The sequence below is a fragment of the Camponotus floridanus genome, unplaced genomic scaffold (genome assembly GCF_003227725.1).
Source record: "Camponotus floridanus strain SB8 unplaced genomic scaffold, Cflo_v7.5 scaffold102, whole genome shotgun sequence".
NCBI classification, from domain to species: domain Eukaryota; kingdom Metazoa; phylum Arthropoda; class Insecta; order Hymenoptera; family Formicidae; genus Camponotus; species Camponotus floridanus.
Window position 1 is genome coordinate 177,326 of NW_020229218.1, and position 26,124 is coordinate 203,449.

The 26,124-nt window shown below is 33.3% G+C and overlaps 1 protein-coding gene across 6 annotated transcripts in view; it reads left to right on the forward strand.

Annotated features, from left to right (window-relative positions):
- The window catches only part of LOC105259343 (trehalase), a 40,435-nt gene extending 15,911 nt beyond the window's left edge, over positions 1-24,524 (forward strand). For 3 of the 6 annotated variants that reach the window (XM_025410576.1, XM_025410579.1, XM_011271239.3), the window contains exons 2-7: positions 9,287-10,046; positions 16,185-16,967; positions 17,266-17,399; positions 18,144-18,697; positions 18,926-19,173; positions 23,826-24,524. In XM_025410576.1, coding sequence (XP_025266361.1) covers positions 9,910-10,046; positions 16,185-16,967; positions 17,266-17,399; positions 18,144-18,697; positions 18,926-19,173; positions 23,826-23,967 — 1,998 coding nt within the window. In that variant the 5' untranslated portion in view covers positions 9,287-9,909 and the 3' untranslated portion in view covers positions 23,968-24,524. Of the gene's footprint in view, positions 1-6,944; positions 7,027-9,286; positions 10,047-16,184; positions 16,968-17,265; positions 17,400-18,143; positions 18,698-18,925; positions 19,179-19,354; positions 19,447-23,825 lie in introns of those variants that run through there. The other 3 variants (XM_025410569.1, XM_011271244.3, XM_011271232.3) reach the window with 3 other exon arrangements.
- Positions 24,525-26,124: the final 1,600 nt, after the last annotated feature.

Consider the following 26,124-nt stretch of genomic DNA (forward strand, 5'->3'; position numbering starts at 1 on the left):
TTATATTATATTATTTTATAATAATAGTATAATAATTCTGATGTAATTGATAATATTGTCATAATTTTATAATTTCAACTTTGCAATACAGATGGGAAATATTTGGCACGCGCGATAGATCGGAAAATTTCAATAAACCGCATCATTATTCGTAACCCTACTAATAGCACACACGTGCCTGTTCGCTCGTTATTCGCCGACACTTTACGAATATTCATCAATTTTCTAGTGTTTTCAGCGCACGCTTCCAATTGTACGTGAAAAACTTGCGTCATCACGTAGAGAACACGCGATCTCAGACGAAGCGCATGTGCATTCTTTATACGCGCGTATGTGCGATCTTTTGCACACAGTCGCGCAGGTGCGTACTTATTATTGTTTCGAATAGCACATTCCTGAATTACCTAATGAATGACAGTGCCATCGCGCCGCCTGCGATAATTAATTCGCTGACGCCGTCTGTTCTACTCGTCACCTGTTCCTATCGATAATTATTAATAGTCGTTGCCGTGGCCAATTAACTCGTTTTTGCGGATTAAGTTCGTTTATAACTGAAGCATGTGTCGATCGCTTCGGGCACGATTAAATCCATTTTCATAAGGTCGTGCTCTATATAAATTAATCGCGAGTTAATCGAAATATAATTTCTTTATAATTATTTATTCCCCGATATATTTTCGAAATTCATCAAACAAGCCTTCTAGAAATGCAGTTGCAAATTTGATTGATTACTCTCGTTCAAATCAAGATCGTATGATTAATTTATTATCATTAATCGCACTCTTTCGAAGATGCAAAATCCAAACTTGTTTCAATCAAAAAGATTCTCGTTGGCTTTTTCCCATATCTTCGCGTGAAAATATGTCTTTTAGATATGTCACGAGGAAAAAGTCAGGAATTTTACGTAAGCTCATGCGTGATACAAGTCCAAGTTATGCCTGCAATTTTTTACAAGATAAAAGTAATTTGAATTTGTATTAATGTAAAGAACTCATTTTTTTGAGAGTTAAAAGTTATATAGCAAATAATCATGAGTACGCTAATGTATTAAATTAATTTTAATTCATAATTATAATTAATATTATACAGTTAATAATTTAATTATTGTATTTATAATTGATTAATACGAAGAAAATTGCAAAGTTTTTCGAAAACTTAAAAATCATGATTCAAAATTTAGAATTTTTACCGCACGCATTCTATGCAAAAAAGAACTAGATAACGATAGAAACTTATCAAAGAAGAGAATTGGAAAATTAATGAACGAGCAAAACTTTAAATGAAAGGGGAGAGGGTTTCCCGGAAGGAGATAAATACACGACTGTTGTTACGAGCGTAAACATCGACAATTTCAGTTTCATTATACTCAAATAAATTCATCATACATGGGAACATTCATCATTCGTAGTCATTGTTTTATCATTATTAATAATTATTGCTAATAATCAATCTATATTAATTGACGAATATGTCAATTAAAAATTCTCTCCGAGATATCACACCTATTACATGTCTGAATTTTTCTCAATGATATGTCTAAATTTAAAACTATTTTTGATACCGAGAGCTTATCACAACAGATTAGTGATTTTTTTCGCAGATAAGACCTGACAATTTTCATTTGTCGGCGACATTTGTCGTTATTTATCTTGAATCACTAGAAAAACATAGTTTGCAGTGATTACGGCGACAGGTTGATACGATTCGGAAGTTTCATCAACTTATCATCGTCATCTTTTTACGATGTTTTTCTTTCTTTTTTTCTAGCAGGTAAAATATACTAATATATAAAGTAAAGTACATTAATACAAAGATAAATATTAATATCAACGTAGATAGATGGATCTAATCGTGAAACTCAGAAAGAGAGAAAGAGAAGGAGAGACAAGACGATGAAAAGGCAGCCATGAAGATGCGAGCAACGGTGATTCGAGCCTCGTGACTCGCGACAGCACCCGTCGATAGAAACTATTCAGCATGGCCTCTTATTGCCACCAACCCTCTGCACACCGACCTATTTCCGGCTAAAAATAGCCAATAGAATGATTGTCGCTAAAACGATGGTCGCTCGACCGCGGCGTGTCACGATTAATTGTAAGTGCGAAGGCGCCGTAACGCAATCTTTCGCATTACCTTTGCTTGCTCGGATCTTCCGTCTCCTACCGCGTGAGTTACCTCCTTGAATAAAACGGAAGAAAATTAAATGAACGCTAAATAAAAATTAAAAAATTAAATAAACTGATTTAACGAACATTGCAAGTATTTGGAATTAAAATTATAGTGATTCAAATAATCCTTCACGTTACATTTATATTCGTAAATCGTATTGTTCGAAATTTTTTTTCCTTCTAAATTGCTCGTTCATGGCATTGAAGTATAAATTATTATGTAACGGCTTGTAAAGTTTGTGTTTTGTATTAGTAATATTATAAAAAATTATGATTATCGTATCGCGTCCGATCTCTTTCAATGTCGTTAGCGTTAAAATGCAAATTATGCACTTTCAATATTCGATCTTTAACGCTTTATAAATGTTTTATTCGCGGCGCTTCATGTGTAACATTAGTCATTTGGCAATTAGTCAACGATAAGATTAAGAGGCGCGTTATCAATGTAGTATCTTGTACAGAATGATAATTGCGATTCTCTCGTACATCTCGTGAGAAGCCCACCTTATAATATTTATCTGTTGTTAATAATCGATGGAACATTAATAATAATAATGAAATTATTATTAAATTACAAGAATAAATTTAGAGACAGTTATTTGCAACTATTATTTAGATATTTGAAATTACAAATAATATTAATATTGATATTACATTTTTTATTAAGATTTATAATTTACATTTTTTCTAATATATTAATCAACATACAAATAAATATATAAATATCAATTTCTTAATTCGACATATTATTATAGATTGTACATGACAATATGTAAAGATATTAATTATAAAGTTTGAAATAATTTCTGCGAAACTATTTTATATATATAGTAAAAGAAACAGGAAAATCATAGTTTATACCAAGAATCAATTTAATTTTTACATTCGCGCGAATCCATTAAAATAGAATACCCCGTGCAGAGATATTGCGGCATCCGTTTGCGCTCGACAAATCTAATCTCACAAGAGCATCGAGGGAAAGTGTTAAAAGAAAGTTTATACTCACAGCAATTAATCTTTTGTAGACTTCGCTGAGCGGACAGTTGAACCGAGGTTAAGTCTGTTAATTGGTTAAGAATATGCGTGTTAATAAACCAAGTTTTTCCACGAATAACAGATTCCGATTGCCGACTACAATGAGTTAAACCCTTAATAAAAAACATCTTTCAGCAAACGGGTAAATTTGTTACAGAAAGACAACGCGCGACAACGATTAATTAATCTCTAAATACTTGCACGGTTGTGTGTGCGTGAAAATAATATATAAATAATAACACATCCTTTCAATGATAAAAAAGATGCAATGATTAATTGTTAATGTTATCGTTATCTCATTTAAAAAATTTAAAGAGAAGCGTTTTTTTAACTTGGTAAAATGCTGAATAAGTTTAATTATATTTCATTATACGTTTAACTTTTTCGTATTGATTAGTCTTATCATATAATGAGTTCTTATAAAAATTTCAAATATAAAACTAAGATGAATAAAATTATAATTTAATAATGTGTATTAATGTGTGTTAATGTGTGAAGTACATGACAAAAGTAATCATTTATGATAATTAATTAATTGCATGTTTATATTATTAAAACTGTGTTTATCAATTTATTACATTAGTCCACAGTTTCCAATATGTGACGCAACGTAAAAGTAATGTTGCATGTTGCAATCACTGAAATCAAGTTGCTACAAAGTCCTAAAGTAAATATATAGCTTGTTTAATTATAATTAACCGTAATAAAACTTGAGCGCTAAAAACAATTTAAATTTGTTTTTTTTTTTGTGAGATGTTTTTAGTTTTCCGAAAATATAAATATACATATATGGTAACAAAAAAATAATTGCTAATAAAAAATGATGTACCAATTTCGAGCATACTGTACAAACGATAAGATTAATGCAGGGGGTATAATATTCGCGATTATTGACAACAGTTTATCAAAATTAAGTCAGATAAGCGTCTATCTAAAGGGGGGGTCTCGGGAATATGGTATAAAAATAGATGAAATATAATCTAATCATTGTACATTGTGTGATATTTTTTTTAAAACGAAAGATACACTTTATATTTCGTAGACGCATAACATTCATATGCTTATATTCTTCTTATTTTTTATTCCTCGGATAATTTCAGTTGAAAGACGAACAATTAAGAGAAGAACATTGAACATGTGTATGTATACGTGTACTGTTCAGAATAATACAACTAGCAACTATTCATTCGTTACGAACGTGAGTTGAAAGCTCATGTGATGATTCAAAGTATTGTAAAAAAGATTATATAACATACCAATTGCGTAACAATCTTTAAGAATGTATATTTCTTGTCATATATTTGATTGTCTTGATTCCTGTCACTAATTATTGTTATGGAGAAATAATATGTGAAAAACAGAAAAATTGTTATTATGAATTATTGATATTGATAAAAACATGTGATATTGAATGAAGATGCTAATTATTATTGACATATGATAATTTTATGATTTTCAAATTTCGAAATGAAAGAATCTATCCGAGTAGAACCAGACGGACAAAATCAAAATCATAAAAGATGAATATTCATGATATAATTAAAAGAAAATAAAAATAGGTTTATTTCTCAATGAATTGACAATATATTAATAATATACAAATTAGGCAATGTTAAAAATAATTTTAGATATCGATACAAATTATATATGCTATAAAATTTTATTACAAATTATTCTTATATTTTTTGTTGTATTTTAAAATTTCTAAAATACTCTCTGGTAAATATTAATTAGTATGTGTTCTCTAGTTTATAATTCCTTTTATTTACTGTATAGTAATTAAAGGGAATTATAAACTAGAGAACTATATTAATTATTGTACTGCATCAATAACTGTAACTGAAACAATTAATATAGAATTTTTCGACTCGATTAAGAATAACATTATCTAATTAATGGGCATTCTTATTTTTGTAATTATTTTATTATAAATTGAGCAAATTTTGATTCAGTTAAATTTATATTAAAATACATATAATAATATATTTTTACAATAAAATACAATAAGATGTAATAATTTGTAATAAGAATTTATATAAGAAAATATAATTTATGTCGAAATTTGATTCTTTTCAAGTATCGAAAAATACAAAATTATGTTTAGCAAATTAATGAAAATTAATACATGTACTATATACATACATACAAATTCAGTTCTTTTCATATCGTTTTGTTTTGGTCCTGTCAGTTGAATATTAAGTTAGCAGCTTCACGATTTTCTTCAAAATGACAAGAGATAATCTTTTGTTACAAATTAATACAAAATGAATACTAAATATTCCAATGGTTCCGCTTTAGTCCTGCCGACTTGATCTTACCAGCTTCAGAGAGGTGAAATAATATGTACATTCACATTTTATATATATCATATATTATATCTATTGACATATAATTCTTTGGTTCAGCTTATGTAACCTTGAGGAATAATTTTCGCTCAGTATCAATGAACCGTATCGTACGGCCTACTTTTTACTTTGCGAATGATCATTTTGTTGTGGTTTTTTCGCAAATTTAGCAGTATATTTTGTGCCGATCTTTAAACAAATTGCTGCAGTAATTTTACTAGCAAAATAGAGGACGTATAATCTTTTGATTATTTTTAACCTCAACGCTTGCTTCCCCACCAATTGTACAAAGTTCTATAACAATTTCGTACCTTTCCATGATACTTTCACTATTTACGCCAGCAATCGACGTCACAGGCACTGTGGAGAAATTGCGAATTCAGCGGCAACGTCAGAAAAAGGTTAAGATTTACGCGCGTTTGTAGTTTTTTCTTTTACGTTTGATATTTTCATGACGGGAAAATTTTAATCCTTGTATAGTTTTTATTACCTGGAATATGAGAAACTATTTAAACTTATATGCATGAGCATATTACAAAAATTTAATTACAAATGTCGACAATTGTTATTTAGTTTCTCTTTAAAAATTTATACATATATCATTTGAGTTATATTTAATATTATAAATAAGATTCCACACGTGCAGGTATTTTAGACGAAATCACATTTTACATTTTCCCATCACGTGTAATTCGGCATGCGACATTTTTTCCAACGGGTTTTAAATTTTGATTTCTCACGAAGAGGAGAATTTCTCTGAAATATTTCACGCGTATGCGATATATTTAATGGACGCTTTTAAGCCTCGGTCATTGTCGCTTGACCGTCTGCACGCAACGGATCCGTTTTCGTTCTCCGAAACGCGGGCAGGCCGAGGTTAAACGAGGCATTCGCTGCATCAGCGGTGGCCGCAGCAGCCGCCGCCTCTTTCCTAGATCCGGATCTTTTTCTCGGCGAGACGCACCGCGCTCGATGACGCGTTTGAAGTTTAGATTCGCCGCGGGGTGTGTGTCCCGTTCGCGGCGAATGAGCGGGCGCGTTGTCAGAGGCTCGTCTCAGCTGCGACGTGACGTAACGCCGTTTAAAAGGCGACTCGCGTGAAACGCGCGAATCAGTCGCACGCCGCACGTCGCACCGTGCATTGCCGAGGAACAGAGGAGGAGGAATCGTCGGATTTTCTCGGCCAGGAGGCTGTAGCGCGCTGTCGATCCAAATCCCTCCCTTTCCCTCTCGTCCTTTCTTTCCTCTATCTGCATCTCCGTCCTCCCAATTCCTTTTTTACGTCCATCCGCCCATCTGACATCTTCGTCCAGCGCATTACAATTAAATCGGGATTCTACACTCTTGAGGGATTTGGCGCTCGATCAGGAACGGGCGATATTATTTCTGTGCATCCAAAGGAAATCCTCTGACGTAGAGGTGCGACTCTTTTGCCGAGAGATTGGAAAGACACGCGAAGGTCGGCTTGCGTGTATCCCGTAAGTACAGATGAGATGCACGTCGGGACGAGAGACGATTCCAATTTTAATATTAACTATAAGCATTAATCTGTTATATTTTTATCGTCTTTAAGATCTTCGAATGAATAAGTTAAATCTCGAAGCGAATCAAACATGTGCAATTACTTCAGCTGTAGATACTGAGTTGTCATTTTACTCCAATCAAGTAAAATTTTCTTGTAATCACGGTAGATTCTATGTTATTGTGTAGCATTAGAAGACCGCCATCAGACTAATGAAACGTACTATTAATTCGTGATTTTGTTCCATCGAGTCCCAACATATAATTAAATAATTACTCATGGGTATTGTATTGCTTTGTGCCTCGAAACCATAACCAGCGTCTTACGTCTAGTGTATCGTTAATTTTTTAAAACACACATTATTAAATATATGTAAATACTGCATAAAAATATTCACGACTGTATATATTGTATTAATTCTAAAAATTATATTAATTTAGAATTTTGTAAACAATGATTCGATATCTTGCACATGTACACAGATACACATGCACACACATATATATGTATTTCATTTTTAAATTTTAAATTGGACATTGGATTTTGCATGAAACTGCGAAATAAGTAATATATTATTGAATTATGGTAATGTTATAAAATTAATCAGCCGATAATATTGTCGCCTTAAAGATAAGTCTTTATTTGTCTCTTGAATTTGTCTCCCCATGAATCGCTCGGAGAAGAGGCAGGTGACATGTATCGCATTCACGATTACTCCGTGGCTAAATGTAGCCGGTGTCATTTATAGGGACGGAAATAGGCACGAGTGGTATCAATTTGGTGACCGGTATTGACAAACTTAATGGAGCACGTCGCTGATATGAATACACGATTTTAATACGCGCGATGTATGTCGTGTTGGAAATAAAACGCATCTTTTATATCCTACGTAAGGAATTTCTCGCTTATCATGATCTAGCATTGCGCGCAATCTTACTTGCTTTAACTTCGACCATCAAAGATTTTATCATAAGTGTCTATTACAGAGTATCTACTGTCAGATTGAAGAATTAAGTGCAACAGTAACCAAGTGTTTTAAGGTCTCGAGGAAATTAAACAACTTAAATTGAATGTAATAAGTAATTTTCTCGAATTTAATTTTTAAATCAATTTTTTCCAACTCTTGGAAAAAATGACTCGAATCGCATCATCGCATAATTATTTTCTCAGGTGATTCATTGAGATGATATATTGATTCTAACATATTTGTGTTAAACGAATCAATTGTTTTAAATTTTATTTCCAAACAATGCCATTAGAAACTTATATTTATCCACGTGCAAATGTCTGAGGCAGAAAGCGTCAAAGGTAATTAATTGCGACATGTGATATATATTAATTCGTAATCTAAATATTTTCAATCGATATAACGCGTTGTCGCGAATTGTTTCGAATTTATTCAAGGTCTCGAGGCCGATTTTGCTCACGTGGAAAAATATTATCGCAATCCGACATAAAGTGATATTAAATTCATCCTATAATTTTTATTCATTAACGAGGTCGCGTTTACGTGATTATCCACATTATCTCTCTTTTATAAATTCGTTCGATTATCCGCGAATGATCTATCGCGATATCTATCCGCAGGATCATTTGTCATTGCGGTGACATATCTATCACTTTGATCGACGCGATGACGATATACATACCTAATTATTTTACTGTTACACACAAATTATACGCAGACGCAATTCACTCCGCATAATTCAAGCATCACGTTGAGTGTAATTAGCTAATGAGACTATAGCGATCGATTTATTCGCACGGATATTATACATATTTTTAGCAGATAATTACGTTTCTGTGAAACAAGTTATCTAGACTAAAGAAACAGCAATATTTGTTATTTGCATTATGATTTCTTAAAAGTGATACTGTGTAATTGTACAATCTTGTTTTCACGAACGTGTCTATAAAAAAAGCGTTTATATAAAGCGTTTATAAAAAGCGTTTATATAAAATTAAAATAAAATATTCCGAGGGAATATTATATTTATATTAATATTATATTTCCGAGGGAATATTATTATTATATTAATATTATATTTCCGAGGGAATATTATTCCGAGGGAATATTATATTTTATGTGCTAGTTTTATTGACATGTAATTAACAGATAGAAAGTGCAGTATTTTGATTTTTTTTTGACAGAAAAAGTTGCAAACTCTCTGAGAGATTCTTTATCCTAATATCTATTTTCGCGTTTTGTGTTACAGGGGAGATGCGGCCTCGCTGTTGGAGCTGAAACCGCCGCGTCGGCTGCGAAAGTTCGTGGACCCGCATCCGAAATTGATCACGAAAAAGTAAGGATCATTCGCGTAAGGATCATCTGCGCGCTATCCACTCTCGTATCCCTCGCTTAAAAAAAAGCAAGAAATCGAACTGGGCCTAAGATAAAAAGAATCGAAAAGTTCAGATACAAAACGGGTGAGACAAAGGATCACGGAATCGCTAGATCAAGAGTGAAAAAGGAGAGAGAAGGAAAAAAACGAGAGAAAGAGAGGAACATTTATAAGATACGTTCGTAAACTATAAGAGACAGCTTTTTGATTCGATAGAAGGCAGAAAAAAAAGTAAAACGTCGTGAAGATCTGGCCTTACGCGTTATTGCTCACTTTCGTGTTAATTTCGCGTAGATTTTCTCGTAGAGCCTCAAGGGATAAAGTGATATGCGCGCGCGTGCTTTTTCCGCTCGTGCTTGTGTAACGTAAACCTAGGGGTTTCGCGATATTCGATCAGACACGACAGTAAAAGAGAAAGAAAGAGAGGGAAAAAGAGATAAACGGATCGTACACGCGGACACGCGTACGAAACAAGAGAGGAACCGAGAACGAAAAAAATGGCCATGGTCTCGACATGTTCTGTTTTGAGGTATCGTCTTCTGCTGAACGCTGCGCTTCTCACGTGCCTCATCGTTCTTCAAAGCTCTGCTATCGCGGATAACGCGGACACGACGAAATTGCCCCCGTGTCCAAGGTAAGTGTCTCATAGTCAGTGAACCAGCCAAACGAAATCCAACCTCAACTCGCTACTCGCCTCTGCCCAAAAATTCAGAAAATTACGTGATATGTCCCCTCTTTTTTTTTTACTACGTCGTCTTTCGCGATAAGTGACAAGGTTACGCTTATTTTTAGTGGTCAGCTGACAATATTTCCGCCATTAGCCTTTAAATGTGACAACAAACTGTGCTTAAGACAATTTTTTCTTGCACGATATCAATATTAAAGTTTTCAACATCGATTCAACTTCGTACAATGTAAAATTTGCTGGCGATTGGAAATATTTTTTCAGCGATTCACCTTTCATCGTCTGTCTCTGTAAATATGTCGCGTCGATTTTCATCGCACAGATAAGAATTCGTTCGCAATTTAAAGCGGATAAATATGCGAAAATTCAAACGAAACGTTTAAAAATTGAATTGCGAATTTAATGCAAATTTGTCATTTTCGTTTTTTATGTAGATTTTATCAAAGCTAGAGATCGAGTATTACGCCACTCGTGCATAAACGATTACGTTAAAGGCATATAATTGCATAAAATTTTATATCTCAATTATCGTGTCTCACTAATTATTGTTTGCGGAAGTAAATTACAAAATGACGTAGGATTAGTTTTTTAGGATTAAAGATTACATTGTAGCATCTCGCACAGCATGAAATTACAACTTATTATATAATGCGTCAAATATAAATAATAAATATTTCGCTGGAATTTTTTAACATTTGTTTATAGCAATATTTGAATGCTTAGTGAATATAATTTTTGTCATGAAAGCACAAAACATATAATACTATATACGAAAAATTTATTAGTTGTATATTTTATTTATTGGAGTTTTTGTTATTTTTATATTTTTCTATTTAGCTCAATTGTTGGCCGTATTTACTATGAAATTGTTTTGATCATTGATAAAAATAGACAAAAGTTCACAACAAAATTGTTGTTTGTTGGAAATTAAACGTGCGCAGTATAGAAAATATATACATATATATTAAAAAATATAAAATCTTGGTTTAATCACGTAATTTTTCATTCTTTAAAAAAACTTTTAAAATTAAATTGAAAACAAATTATTTATATGGAGAAATAAGATATAACTTTTTTAATGCGAATAAATTTTTGTTGTAAAAATGAAGTCTCCAAGATTTGATATTTAAAGCATACACTCATTTTAAATATTCGACATCGGTCATTCATCAGAGAATCATGTGTCCAAGATGTGACGAATATAAACTTCGATAGCTAACCGGAATATCTTAGGTATCAGACGCGTTGAGAAGAAACGTAACGAGACTTCATGTGATTCGTTGACGGCGAGTCACCTCGTTTACTACGGGAACAAAAATAGTCGTCTCACATATACGTAACAGTCATTTTCGTAAATTTTCTCGACGAATTAATGAATAATTTTTACATAATAAAACTGCTGTCTCTTCATTTTGCCCGTATGCATATGTATCTTAGACTTTATATCAAATTTATATTTAAATTTCTGAATCACTTTTTATTTTTACGAATTCATTTAATTATATTATTTTATATATGTAAAATGGAATTTAGCATATAATACTTCAAATTCATCAAAATAATATCGTTTCTTTATAATAACGTTTTACGATTTATAGCTTGAAACATTTTAGCTAACGTTACGTTATTTAAGACTTGGCCCAAATTACAAGCGTGCGATTCATATTTTGGCTTGACATAGATGCAAACCATCGTGTCACCGAAATATACATAGAAAAATACTTCTCCCCAAAAATAGATCGTTAATCGATGTGCCATTTTTTTCATGCGTGTATTCGTGGTTACATTATCTTGAAAACGGTTACATTATCTTGAAAACAACAAAAAAATGGTAATTGTTGTATAAATTTATTTTTTATTTTATAAAAGTTATTGAAATTAAATATATGTATATATTAATGAAGAAAAAAAAATTTGAAGTATGAAAAAGGGAAGAAACGATATATCTCTTTTCCATTACATTTTCAAAATTCGTACTTTTTACGAAAAAATATAGCTGACCGGAATTTCTTCGCCAAAGTGCGATATAGTTATACACTGTAATCATGTCTCTGATGCAGCAAGAAGTATCGGTATCGCTTTAAACGGACGAGATTATTATATATATGTATGTATGTGTATATGTATGCATGTGTATATGTATGCATATGTATACGCGTGACGCAAGTATTTAGGGAAATGACCTTAGCAATGAACTTTGTCCTGAGATCAGGCGCGTGGCAAGTTGGGCTCTAAATTAGCGTGTTCCGCAAGTACAATGAACGTGACCTTTACACGTCTGTGCACATGCATGTGTGTACACGTGTCAATGGTAGTTCCTTCGTATGTGCCGACTTGCGGTGGAAACTTTTCACTCGCGCGATCGATGACGTGCGTCAGCATCCCTTTCAAGACTGCGTCAATTTTTTTTTCTTTTGCATTCCAAACAAATTTCTGCAACAAGAGTGTCTGAAGTATAAGATTAACGTTTTAATTTCGCGAGCTTATTTAGTTCTTATCTGAACGATCATTCGGTATTAGAGATAACGTGATAAAACTTTATTGGCCTGGAATTTTTTTGCAGATATGTCGTGATTTTCAAACGAAGCGTGCAATAAACCGTGGGTGATATCGTATCACATGTTTGATATAACATCGTGGATCCTCTCAAAGATCCATTAGAGAAAAATTGCTATCATGATTTTTATGGTCGATATAATAGTACGTGAATCAACGAAATTGCATAAGTATCGAATCGAAATTTTTTTTTTGCAGAATATCTGATTTCTGATCGACACGATTTTAAAAAGCAATATTTTAGGCCAAGTTTTAATTAATATGAGATGATATGTATGGCGTCCTACATTAAAATTTCTTAGAGAGAGATGGAATATTCCTCCTATATATTTACGGCATCATCTTGGCATTACTCCATTCGATAAAATCTACGCAATGCAAGGTATCATTTAACGGAGAAATACGGTATTTATTTCGAGATTGAATCAATAATACATATTGCTAAAAAAATTGCTAAAAAAATAACGTAACGACTCTCTTCCTAAAATGCAATATTTATGGATAATGATAAGCTCCGTGAAGATTTATCTGCAAAATGACGGATATAAAATATTCGGTAATGCCTTCTAGAAAAAACAACATCTCTCATCTTACATCTCATGATGCAAACATGTTTGTCGAGTATACATGTGTCGCGACATAGGCAAATCTGCGAGATCCAAATCGTGTCTGCAAGATAACAAGTACCGGGTATATCCGGTAATGTGTATATATATATTTGATGAGCGCGACAGATGATTAACAGCTGAAATCTTTTGTTTTTCAAAACGACATGTTCTGCTCAAATTTCTTCAAGCATGTCAAACTTCCTGACAATTGATATATTTAGAATGAAAAGAGCAGAATATATATATATAAGTGTTAAAGCGCAGCACACGAGTAGAGTAAATTGAGTCTTCCGGACATCTTCCGAATGACGTCTTACTAAAATAGCGTGTTCAGATTCTTCGGATAAGAAATCACAATTTAATTCTAAAATGCACGCTAATTTTTGATCAATTATGTTTACTTACCTATCAATAAATATTTATATATTTAATAATGCATATATGCGATATCGTATACAGTATGTGAATCTAAAATATATAATTTTGAATAAATGCTATTCTCACATTATATAATACTTGGAATCACGTTTAACTGATTAAGTGAGTCAATAATTAATTAAAACGCGTCCTATCTCGCTTATACCGCGTAATTTGCTGACACAGCTTTCTGAAGTTTGTGAAAAATTTTATTTTTTACCAAAGGTATGATTATTTGCCACTATAATTCGCTTTGTGTGTACACTTATTTAGCTAAAAATACTGATACATATCAATATATTTTTTAAAAATATATTTCCCGAAAATAATTGATATAAACAAATAAATTCATATATTTAAACTTTAAACTAGATTATCATGGGTAAAATAGAATTTAAATTAGATTATCATGAATATGTACGAGAAGTATTTCAATCATTGAAAATTATTAGTATAATAAATATAATTGAAGATATATTGTGTTACATCACATATAAATATATATGTTATATATGCTCGTATATCGCACTTTTCAATATAAAAATTGCTTACAATAAGCTCGATGAAATAGAAATAGATGTGATTAGCAAATAAATGATAAAAATGTTAAAAATTAAATGGCCATCAAATATGTATATATATTCTCAGGTGTAAATGACAAAATCGCGTTATCTACATGTTCGAAATGTATGAATTATCAGACATCAAATAACCTGCAATGAAATAAAATAGATTCGGCGTAGAAAGAAGAAAAATTATTATCAATTTTCAAAGATGCCTCATTTAAACAAAATTGTGATAATCACATGTATATAGCTCTTTAATAATATTATACAGATCTCTCTTTTTTAAATACGCGTTTGATTATAAATATATATACGATTTTAATTAGAGAAAAATCCCGGAGCGTGCAGTTATTTCACACGGATAATTAAATTTACACCAAAGGATCGTATCAGCACGTAATTGCGGGCTAATGTAATGAGAAATTTGAAAGAGGTTTCTGCAGAAATTTGATTTACACAGTCCAAGGGACTCGCGTAATCTCCTTTACAAGGAGACGCAAGAAGATCGGCTTCCGCGAGTGGGAAAATCATTATCGCTCCGTTCGCGACGCGAGAAGACGGCGGGAGCGCGCATATTGGCGATGATAATGAGGCGCGGCACATTTCGCGAGGATAATCGCGGCCGTCTCGCGCATTCCATCACGCGAACGCGGAATTTTGTATCGGCGGAACAATGCGAATATTCCATCCTTCCGAGAGAGACAATCGAGATATGACCGATCGCGCGCGCGCGCGTCGAAATGATGCATCGAGAATACGCAGAATTTTCGTATCAAGGTCGGCCAGAGGGAATCAGAAGTCGCACGATTTCTCACGTACGGAGGCCAGTCGTGTGTGACCGATTTACGCCGCGAACTCGCGATGTCACGTTTGGCAATCTCGCGTGCGAGATCGAGGGATACAATCTTCACGAAACCGGAACAGAAAGAAATTTGTATGTCGAGATGTTTGAAATTCGTGAAATTCATAACTCTACACGCTTTTATGATTTCAATTATTGCGATAGAGGAATATTTATTTTTGCAAGACCTAATTATACTTGTTGTTGAGTTACATGATTACGCGCTTGTCCGTTGAATGATCCGTTCAAACGAACGCCGTTGATGAATACCGTTCTTTTTATGAGCTCTGATCTAATGCTTCTTCGGCTTGATACGAGATGCATCCGGAATCAGAATACTTTTGCAGACACGTTACAATGTGCAGGAAAAAAAATAAAACAATGTAATTACAAGATTGGAATTTTGCTACTATTAAGCACAAGCACGTGTAATTTTTTTCATGTGTTTCCCGGTTCTTCTTTTTTTTTATCAAAGTATCAACGAGTTGCGTGTGAGAATAAATAATTTTATCTCACAATCAGGGGCTATAGCTTCTTTTGTAACTGCAATTAGAGATTAGCTGTTTTATTCTTACAAAAAATTATGCTTCCATGAAGACGACGCATAATTAAAAATCTAAAATATCTCTGACTTAATTGGAAGTCAAAACATTGATTTAGATGTCTATCAATCGCGAAAACTGCGCATAGTTGAAAAACATTGTTTCTTCACTTATGTCGCAATTTCGTGGTATTAAATTAGACTTCCTTACAAGGATTGACTTTGCACTACAATAGTAAAAAGACTATCTAGTTAATAATGAGATTTAAAATTTATGAAATTTAAGAAAGTATGTATTTTTTGGTGAGATTTTTATCGTCACTCGTTATCATAAATTATCATGGATTTGCATAAATTTACGTGTTTGTAATCACTTTATTAAGTTTCTCCCCTTTTCACGTAAGGTATTCTTTTTACCTTGATGCAAAGTTCATCCTATTGGATCGATTCACATTAATACCGCGACCGATTCGGTCAACGAGAGGCCATCGTTGCGCGAACGGTCTCATACGGTCACAAGGATCTCGTCAAAAGTAGCCATATACCATGCCTTTCCAGTGAGATATACTGCCACGGCGAGTTGCTGCACACGATACAGATGGCTGCCGTGTACAAGGACTCCAAGCATTTCGTCGACATGAAAATGAAACGGTCGGCGAACGAGACACTGGCGTCATTCCGATCCTTTATGAAGAATGTAAACAACGCGCCGACCAAAGATCAGATAGAAAAATTCATCAATGATACGTTCGAACCGCCTGGTTTCGAGTTTGAGCACTGGGATCCGAGCGATTGGAAGGAGAACCCCAAGTTTCTTCAAAATATCGAGGATGACGAGCTACGAAAGTTCGGATCCTCTCTCAATCACATCTGGAAAGATCTGGGCAGAAAGATGCGGAAGGATGTAAAGGACAATGAGGACCTCTATTCGATCATCTACGTGCCGAATCCCGTGATTGTGCCTGGCGGCCGATTCCGCGAGTTCTACTACTGGGACTCGTACTGGATTATAAAAGGCCTGTTGCTGTCTGAAATGCACGACACCGTCAAGGGCATGTTGAATAATTTCGTGTCAGTAGTAGACAGGATAGGCTTTATACCGAATGGCGGCAGAGTCTACTATATGATGCGTTCGCATCCGCCGTTGTTGATTCCTATGGCCGACGAATATCTAAAAGTCACCCACGACAATGATTGGTTGAAGGAGAATCTCTGGTTGTTGGAGAAGGAGTTCGATTTCTGGATGACAAATAGAACCGTTGATGTCGAAATAGATGGGATTAATTACACACTCGCTAGATATTTTGAGGAGTCGTCAGGTCCTCGACCAGAATCTTATAAGTAAGTATCGCGATATCTGCGAAAAGCTAATCATCTAGAGTCGAAGCGAAATTTAGAATATTATTTTGAAAAATTCAGATGTAACGGGCGGACTCTCCCTCTCTTTTTCTCTTTATTCATGTCGAATTCTTGTAAATATTAATTTTTGTACATTGCGTAAAATAATTGCACCTTGAATAATTTCCGATTTTATTACAAGACACTTGTAGAGAAATTCTAAAGGAGAATGATTAAATCATTCTTAACTTCGACTCAGTTTTGACTTTTCGGTCTTTTAATTTCGCAACTTGATGGTCAGGGAGGACTATTTGACGAGTGAAAGTTTTCGGACCACCGAAGAGAAGGACAATTATTATTCGGAATTGAAAACGGCGGCCGAGTCCGGATGGGATTTTTCCAGTCGATGGTTCGTACACGAGGGTACCAACAAGGGTAATTATCATTCCTTAATTACTTTCCGCGCGATAAAAATGGAAGTCTTTCTGGGTGAGCGACGTTGGGCACAATATTACATACATAGTTACCCGTACAATTAAAATAATATTTAATAGCTGGATAAGGCATAATGACAAAAGATGACGTACCGCGTTAATTGTAAAAGCCATTTTTTATTTAAAAGAAGAAAAAACTGTGTACGTTAACTGAACTGAATTTTTTACATATAGTTTTAAAAAAAAAATGATCATTCGATATAAAGTCACGCTAAAAGAAACTAAAACGCAGTCTTGTTTGTCATAATTTTTTTATATCTTAAATCAAAGTTATAATAATATATTACATAGATATATGCACGTACGTCTACGTACAGTATAGCCATTATTGTGCTATGTATTCCACAATTATTCCACATTAAACAGCAGTATCTTCAATGAGATCTGCGCGCGCCGTCAAGGCTCTCTGTCTTGTTTCCTAAGTGAAAGCCTTGCTCGAGGCATCGATACTCTAAAATCCATTTTTTACAAAATCAAGTGTTGCAATTCAAGGATTGTCAGATCGTATTGTTTTGTAATATTTAGATTGCCCTACCTTGCTCAATTCCATCTCAGAAATGCAGCTTGATATATTAAAAGTTCTAATCTTTTTCATTTATAAATTTCTTACTTGTATGTAACGAAAACTCGTACGGAAAAAAGAACGATTTGAAAGAAAATTCGGCTGATGAGACACGAATTTCAGGCAACCTAACGAATCTCAAGGCCAGATCGATAATTCCAGTCGATTTAAACGCTATAATATATCGAAATGCCGTGCTGCTAGCACAGTACAATCGTCAAATGGGTAACGAGACAAAGGCCGCGTATTACGACAACATAGCGAACAAGTGGAAGGAGGCGATTGGGATGGTGTTGTGGCATGAGGAGGTAGGTGCCTGGTTGGACTACGATATCCTCAACGACATTAAGCGGGATTACTTCTATCCTACCAACATCCTACCGTTCTGGACGGATTGTTACGATACCTCGAAGAGAGCGGAATATGTATCGAAAGTGCTCAAGTACCTTGAAAAGAATCAGATCATGGTGAATATGGGTGGAATCCCGACAACCCTAGAACACTCTGGCGAACAATGGGACTATCCTAACGCTTGGCCGCCTCTTCAATATTTCTTCATCATGTCGTTGAACAGCACGGGCGATCCATGGGCACAGAGACTGGCCTACGAGATTAGTCAGAGATGGGTCCACAGTAACTATAAGGCTTTCAACGAAACGCACAGCATGTACGAAAAGGTAATTTCTCAGATGAAAAGAAAATAAGACTGAAAAATGTCTTGCGTAATTCTTCTTCTTCTTGTCCTCTCTCTCTCTCTCTTTCTTTCTTTTCTTTATATAATACATTTAAAAAAATTGTCACATCAGAATAGAATCATATGGAAGAAAAAAAAAATTTGTTTTGTATGAGTTTTTCTTCAGAGGGGGGAATTTCTAAAATGGGGAAAACTTGAATTCTGTTTACAGTACGACGCGACCGTCTCCGGAGGGCACGGTGGTGGAGGTGAGTACGAAGTACAGCTTGGTTTCGGCTGGTCGAACGGGGTCGTTATGATTTTGCTGGATAAGTATGGTGACAGGTTGACCGCGGAGGATTACTTCACGCCCTACGTCGTGGTCGAGAACGCGGCGCCACCACAGGTCATTTCAACGGCTGGTCAAATGCTGACCGGGCTTCTAGCTCTCATCATATCGTTAGCAGCAGGATTTATAGGGTGAGGTGAGTGTGTCATAGGAAAAAAATATTTCACATGAATAAACAAGACTTGAAAACTGAAGCTCTTTTTCATTACAAAAATGATAAAGTTATGTCAAATATTGATTTTTTTAATTAATTAATTAATGTATATGTGATACATATATTAAAAGAATGTCTTCTTTTGCTTTTTGTTTCAGATATGCACGTGATCTAAATTGGCTAGGATAAAATTTGAAAAAATAGAGAGATCGATATAGGTGATAGTAAATACTTGCAGTCGCGAAGAAAATGACAAGTTGATCTAAATAATATTTTTACCCTTTTTTCCTCGATTCATTCGATTTATAAGACTCAATAACCGATCGATCGATAAAGAAAGATCGCGTTACGGGTAAAGGGACCAAATAGATACAAGTGCAGGCACTATTCTTCTTACGAATATTATTGTAAGACATTCCGAGTATGCGCGAGGAAATTTCGCGTCATTTTTACTCTCTTGCCACAACACATACGTGCTTCCAAAGATTATTTTATAAATCACAGAGTATATATATATATATATATATATATATATATATATATATTTTTTAACGATAATATTGCATTTAAGTATTACTTCAGAAGGGACACGAATTTTTATTGTTTGCTTACTCGCGATATATTGTCGATATATCGTACTTACTAATTGCTTAAATTTTATATAATATACACTTTATACTATTCCATTTGACATATTTATAATCTTTATAAAAAAATATGCATGTTCAAAGTACGTAATATCGATTTTTTTCTGAGATTATTATCTCTGAGACTATATCGTTAGTATGCTTAAACATACTTGCAAATATGTGCCTTCTTAGCTAGCTGAAATTATGTCGTTATATTATTTATAGGAATATATATATATCGTGACCCTTCTCTCTTGCTGACGGATAACGCAGGCAAGATTCATTATCGCTAGACATTCGTCTATTACTTAATTGTTCCATCAGATATGCGCTGTTACGAGGGATATTCTGTGATTATTTAACGAACTATTTCGCTGGTCGAACTACGTTCTATTGTATCCTTCCATTGCAGGAGTTTATCCTTTGTTTTTCTGTTTAAAATTTTGGAAATGTTATAGGCAATTTCTTGAATTTAGAGTCTTTCCCAACATATATTATTAGCGAGTATTTTATTCTGAGATTAGCCAGTAATTACTATATTAGTATTATTAGATAAATTATTATGTCGCACATATAAAATATGTAATAAGCAAATATCGACATCTCCGAAATATTCCGGAGACAGTCGGAGAAAGGTTCCTTGAAAGAGAAGAGGAAAGATATAAAAAGGCGCAATACGAGAAAGTTTAAGGTAAGAATTTCGACAGGACTAGAAGTTACAAATAAACGATGTAATGAAAAAAGATTCCGCTCTCTCTCTCTCTTCTCGGAAGAAGAGTGGACTCATCTAGTCAGTTTGCGTACAGCGTGTAGCTATCTTATTTTTATGAATCGCTATGGCGAGGTAATGTGAAGGTTGAGCGTCGCCAAAATTACTTCTCTAATTTTCGTCGCTCTCGCGAAGGGTGCCTTAAATATAACTTGAATGAGCGGATAAGACGGAGCGTTGAATTGAGGAAAACATGAGATTGCAGTGGATAATGGACGAAACGCAGCCGTCATGGGCAATGGTTAACAGTTTGTAATGATGACAGATAGTTTACTTTCAATTCGCGAATTGTTGCCTCTATATTTTATAATCCTCTCTTCAGTGTCCATTTGCAACAATCATTCCCTTTGTAATAAATATTATCGCGAAATATGTTAGAATTATGATCTCGCGAATTACTATGTCCACACTCATCGAATCTATTGAATAGATTCTAACGAATAATAAAGCGCATAAAAATCAGAAAGATATATTTTTGAAAAAGGAAGGATTTATTATTATATATAATATATTTATTTAGAGAACAGTTTTTATTCAAGTGAAGCTATACAAGACATAATACCAATACGTAATATTACATGCGTTTAAATATCAGTACAATTTTACAATTAACTTATTTATCACTTATTATTAAGCACAACATTAATCGCCGATTATTTTATATATTTATCTTAGAAGACGCGTATATCGCACGTTCTTTTTTTAATTATATCAATCAAGATGTAATAACGCATGCGTAGGTATTTACAAGTATCGCGTCTATCTCTTGCCGTGTAAGATAATGCATGATTTTTTCTAATCCGTGATTTGACACAACACAAAAATAATTATTTTAAACGAATACGTTACATGTTTTCTTTTCGTAATCTATTTATACGAATGCGAGTGTATTATACGCATGCTCCTTGCATCCACAAATCCACACACTTCCTTGTATGATAACTTAATAAAATAAAGAAATCGAATGTGTGTGTCTCCACGTAAATCATCCTGTGATATATTAGCATTGCATGTAGCCATGTTATTTTTTGCGCGTAATACTTTTGAACTTATTTAAAAAAAAGCACTTCAGAAATACTAGGTTGGATAAAAAACACATTTCTTCATTCTGTCTTGAATTTGGTAAGTCCGCGTCTATGCACAATATAACTGGATCTGTCAAGGATTGATTAAAAAATAAAAAAATAATTTCACTTACATTTAACAAAATAAATTTCTTAAAATGATAAAATATATTTTCTCCAATCTCAGTACGTGATATTAAATGATAAGAAATTAAATGTAATTTGTCAATTCTTAAATCTCGTGATTTTTTCTGTTTATTCCGATACATATTTAATTCCAATATGTGTGAATAATACTCCTTAAAATACTTCTCAAGGATGAGACGTAACAATGAAAAAATTAGAAAGACATTCGTTGTTGCAAAAGACAGATATATTTTGAAACATTTGCATATGAATGTATTGTTAATTTTGCAAGGATATCAAGAATTCAATAGATGACATTAAAGCCTTTGTTGTTGCGATAATTATCATTCCATTGCGCTATGCAAGTGGAACTTTTCGCGCGCAGCGAGACGCCTTCGATGGGTACCTAGTCTACCGTTAATAGTAATTACACAGATAATAGTCAAGTCTATGATGAGAGTGTACAGGGTGACCCAAAAGATGCGTACTTCGAAAGTAGTTCGAAAGGGGACTTTAAAGGCCTTCCTTTTAAAAGCAAAAGTTTAATCCGAAAAGAACTTCGAATGTTTAAAAATATAAAAGTTTATGTAAAAATTTGTTTGTATCTAATAAAAAAATCCGACAAAACTTTTATTCAGAAATTTGAAATATAAATTATATAAATCATTTCACACGCTATCGATATTTTTTATTACTTCTCTCATTTAAAATAGCTATAGATGAGAGAAACGTTTAGTAATTTAATGATAGTAATTTAATGCTAGTATTAAGATTTTTGATACAACTAAATATATTTCTCAGATTAATTTGTTTTTATAAAATTTTGAACTCACAAAATGCACTTTCTTGCCTTCAGTAACGCATATTTTAGGCAACCCTGATGCATATCACTGCATATTACGATGCACTGTTGCACTATATTACGACGTTATCGCGATAGATGTGATGAAGCTACTAGCTACTTGTATCTATCAGTATTCTTGTGTGAAGGTACAATTACCAACACACGTGGTGGTGCTGAGAGAAAGAGGAGGAAACGAATGGCCGCCAATGAATATACACGTGATGAAGGCGTGACTGCATTTGCCATTCAGGCTTTTTGCGCAAATTCCTGCCTACATTAGATCGCGTTCAAGGATTAGTCTGTAATCGTATTGATATAACGCGGTAATTCAGTACAAGAAATTCATATATCATTGATAAAAATATAAGTTAAATAGAATTACAAAAATGTACTGGTGAAAAGAAGTGAGAGAAGAAACACACTTGATTCAACAAATAAGAAAGAAAAAAGAATTGAGGAGAGAAAAGAAATTGTAATTTTTTCTGATTGCAATAAATTTGTTGAAATAAAATATCTCCTGCAGGCAAGAAACGTGTGAAAGATTGATATAACATGAGATAAACTTTAAGACACAGTGCCATTTGAAATACGAATAAAATTTTGATCTTTTAAAATTTAAAGTTTTGTATCTCAAACAAATTCTTTGTGTGTGCAGATATATTTTTATTGAAAAAGAAAAATGTATGTAAAGATATTTAAACAGTGGACATGAAGTTTATTTGTGAATGCAAGATATTGATGATACATCGTCACTTAAACCGTATCTTAGGTACCGTATATATTGAATAATCTGAATTTTTGGATCCGAATTTTCGGAGTCCTTTGATAAGCGTGTCCCTTATCAGAGCGAATTAATTTAATGCTTCGATGAAGAAATCTTGATATTTTCGCTATAATTATAGATCTTATAATAATCACAGAATTATCGAAACAGCGCAAATAGTTGAATTATCCGTCGCAATATTATGTCTTAAGTCTTTTTATTTAAAGATCAAAAACTCTAATTATATTACAATACATATTAAGCATTTTATCATGCAAAGGATATTATTTGGCAAAATGTAAATCTGATATTCGAGTCTCTTGAGTGAGGAAACTTAAAGATTTGCGAATTAAAATCTATTTAGATTCATAGAGATTCATAATTTATAGGGGAAAAAATTTAATACGTTGTTTAATCCGTTTCTTTTTTCGCAGGATGGTTATGTACAAGAGACGACATTATTACGTGCCTGGTCCATCGACGATGCCGAACAAGAAACAGGGATTGTCGAGCGGTAGCAATCTGTACCGGAAGCGTATCGCGTACACTGAGTTGAAGGACATGAACAACGATTGATGACTGCTCGTCATCTAGACCGAATATCGATTTGTTACATGACTAGTGAAACAAAGTACACGCACAAGTGTGAAAAAAGGAAGGAGAAGAGCAACCGGTAGAATGAAAAAGCGCCGAAAATGGAGCCAGAATCAAGTCACACAGATGTTCCGAAACGCTAGAGTACAGAGCGATATACTCACAGGTATCTTGAGGAGAAGAACGAGACTGGCTGGTGGAAGACTTATCTCTACTGATGAAAAAAACATAGGTGTTCGAAGGCAGAAATCATCGCTTCGACGATGGTCTTCCAATTTATGAAATCGAACAACGACAAGATTGATGACCGACAACAGGATCTCGGAAGCATTGAAACCAAAGTCTGAGACTCGCTTGGTTCTAATCGCTGCTTCCGTTTAGTAGTGTCCGCCGAAAATTTCGAAGAGAGAGCGAAATAAAAAAGAAGGTATAGTATGTAGTGCATAAAAATTAAAGTAAAAAAGGAAAATGTGTGCAGGTGCGTGTGTATAAGACTCCACTCCAACGATAGCAGGACTTAGATTTAGTTTAGCGAAATATTAGACAGAAAAAAATAATAATGGAATTTCGTAAATTATTTATTAATTTCTTCAACAAGACGATACAATTTTGCGCAGGATTTTTACAGCGTCTTTCTAATTATAAGCAAGATTTATTTAAACGTTTAGAAAGAAAGAATGTATAAATTCTCATAAATAAGTCATTGCTTCAATATGTTATCTTTGATACGCTCTTCTACGGGCTAATTTTTAGGATTTAAAGATAATCTTTTTACAAGTGCAAAATCAAAACACTATAACGACCATTAAGCGTTGAGCTAAAAATCCTACGGTGCCATCCAAATATCGTAGATACGAAAATTAATGTTGCACAACGTTACATATATATCCAGCAATGTGAAAAAATGCGCGCATTTTTATGAGTGTATAGTGACTTGCGAGAAACGATTTTATAATCAAGATTGATACAAAAAAAAACAGTAGCCATAACAAGGGTTCTACTATTTACAAATACGAACGATTAAAATGTATGTATGTAAAAATGTGAGAATGGCCCAAATTGCGTATGTGATTTATAGAGAAATATATCTGTAGGCAAGATATCGCGATTTGTAAGTATAAATAAATAAATAAATAATTTATAAATAAATAAATAAATTATTTATTTATTTATTTATACATTTACAGTGTATATATACATAATTTAGATACGTAAATCGTAAGTAGCGAATAATTGACGATAAACTACTGATGAGATAAACTATTGATGAAATCGTTGTATTTTTGCTGATATTTTTATAAATGAGCGAGCACATGTTTATCCCGCGTTATGTTAATGATCGATTCGCGGGCATTTGTTTGTTAAAAATTAATGCGTTGTGTACGACAGTTTATTTATTATCATTTTCTTTTTTTAATCATTTCCGCATTAAACTATGCGATATTGTAATAAAAGGTTGAAAGTTCCTTTGCCAATTTCTTTGAAAGAGCTTTCACGCGCTCAACTAGTTTTATTCATTAGAGTAAATATGATTTCATGATCTACTTATATTTCGTTTAACGTAAAAGTAAGATTTCGTAGATTTATCTTAGAGTCGAAAGAGCTACTTTCTAGAGCGTATATTGCAACTGCGATTTATTATTTTGCTCTCTCGTTATTATATATTTTAAGCACATGCGACGATTCCGAACGACGTAATTGTTTCACTATGATAGGACGTTTTTCAGAATGGCAATAACAGATATCAATTGAATGATGATATACAAAATTTTCCGGCCAGTGTGTATGATACGAGAGTACCTGGTGTTTGCGACCCAAGAAAATCGCGAATTGTACGAAACTTTTTTTCAATTACGAATGTTTCACAGATTATGATTAAATTAAATTGTAAATAATTTTATATATAATGATATACATAGAAAGAGAAGAGGAATATGTGGAAAGACATCTGATTAGTGTCTCATATAAGAAAAATTCAACATATTAAATAGTTTTTCTCTCTTCTATTTCTTTTATACATGTGCTTATATATTATATATTTTATATATACATACACGCACGTAAATGTTATTTTATGTTATATTTATAAGCAAAACGCCAATATATACATTTGTCAATATATATATATATACTCTTGTA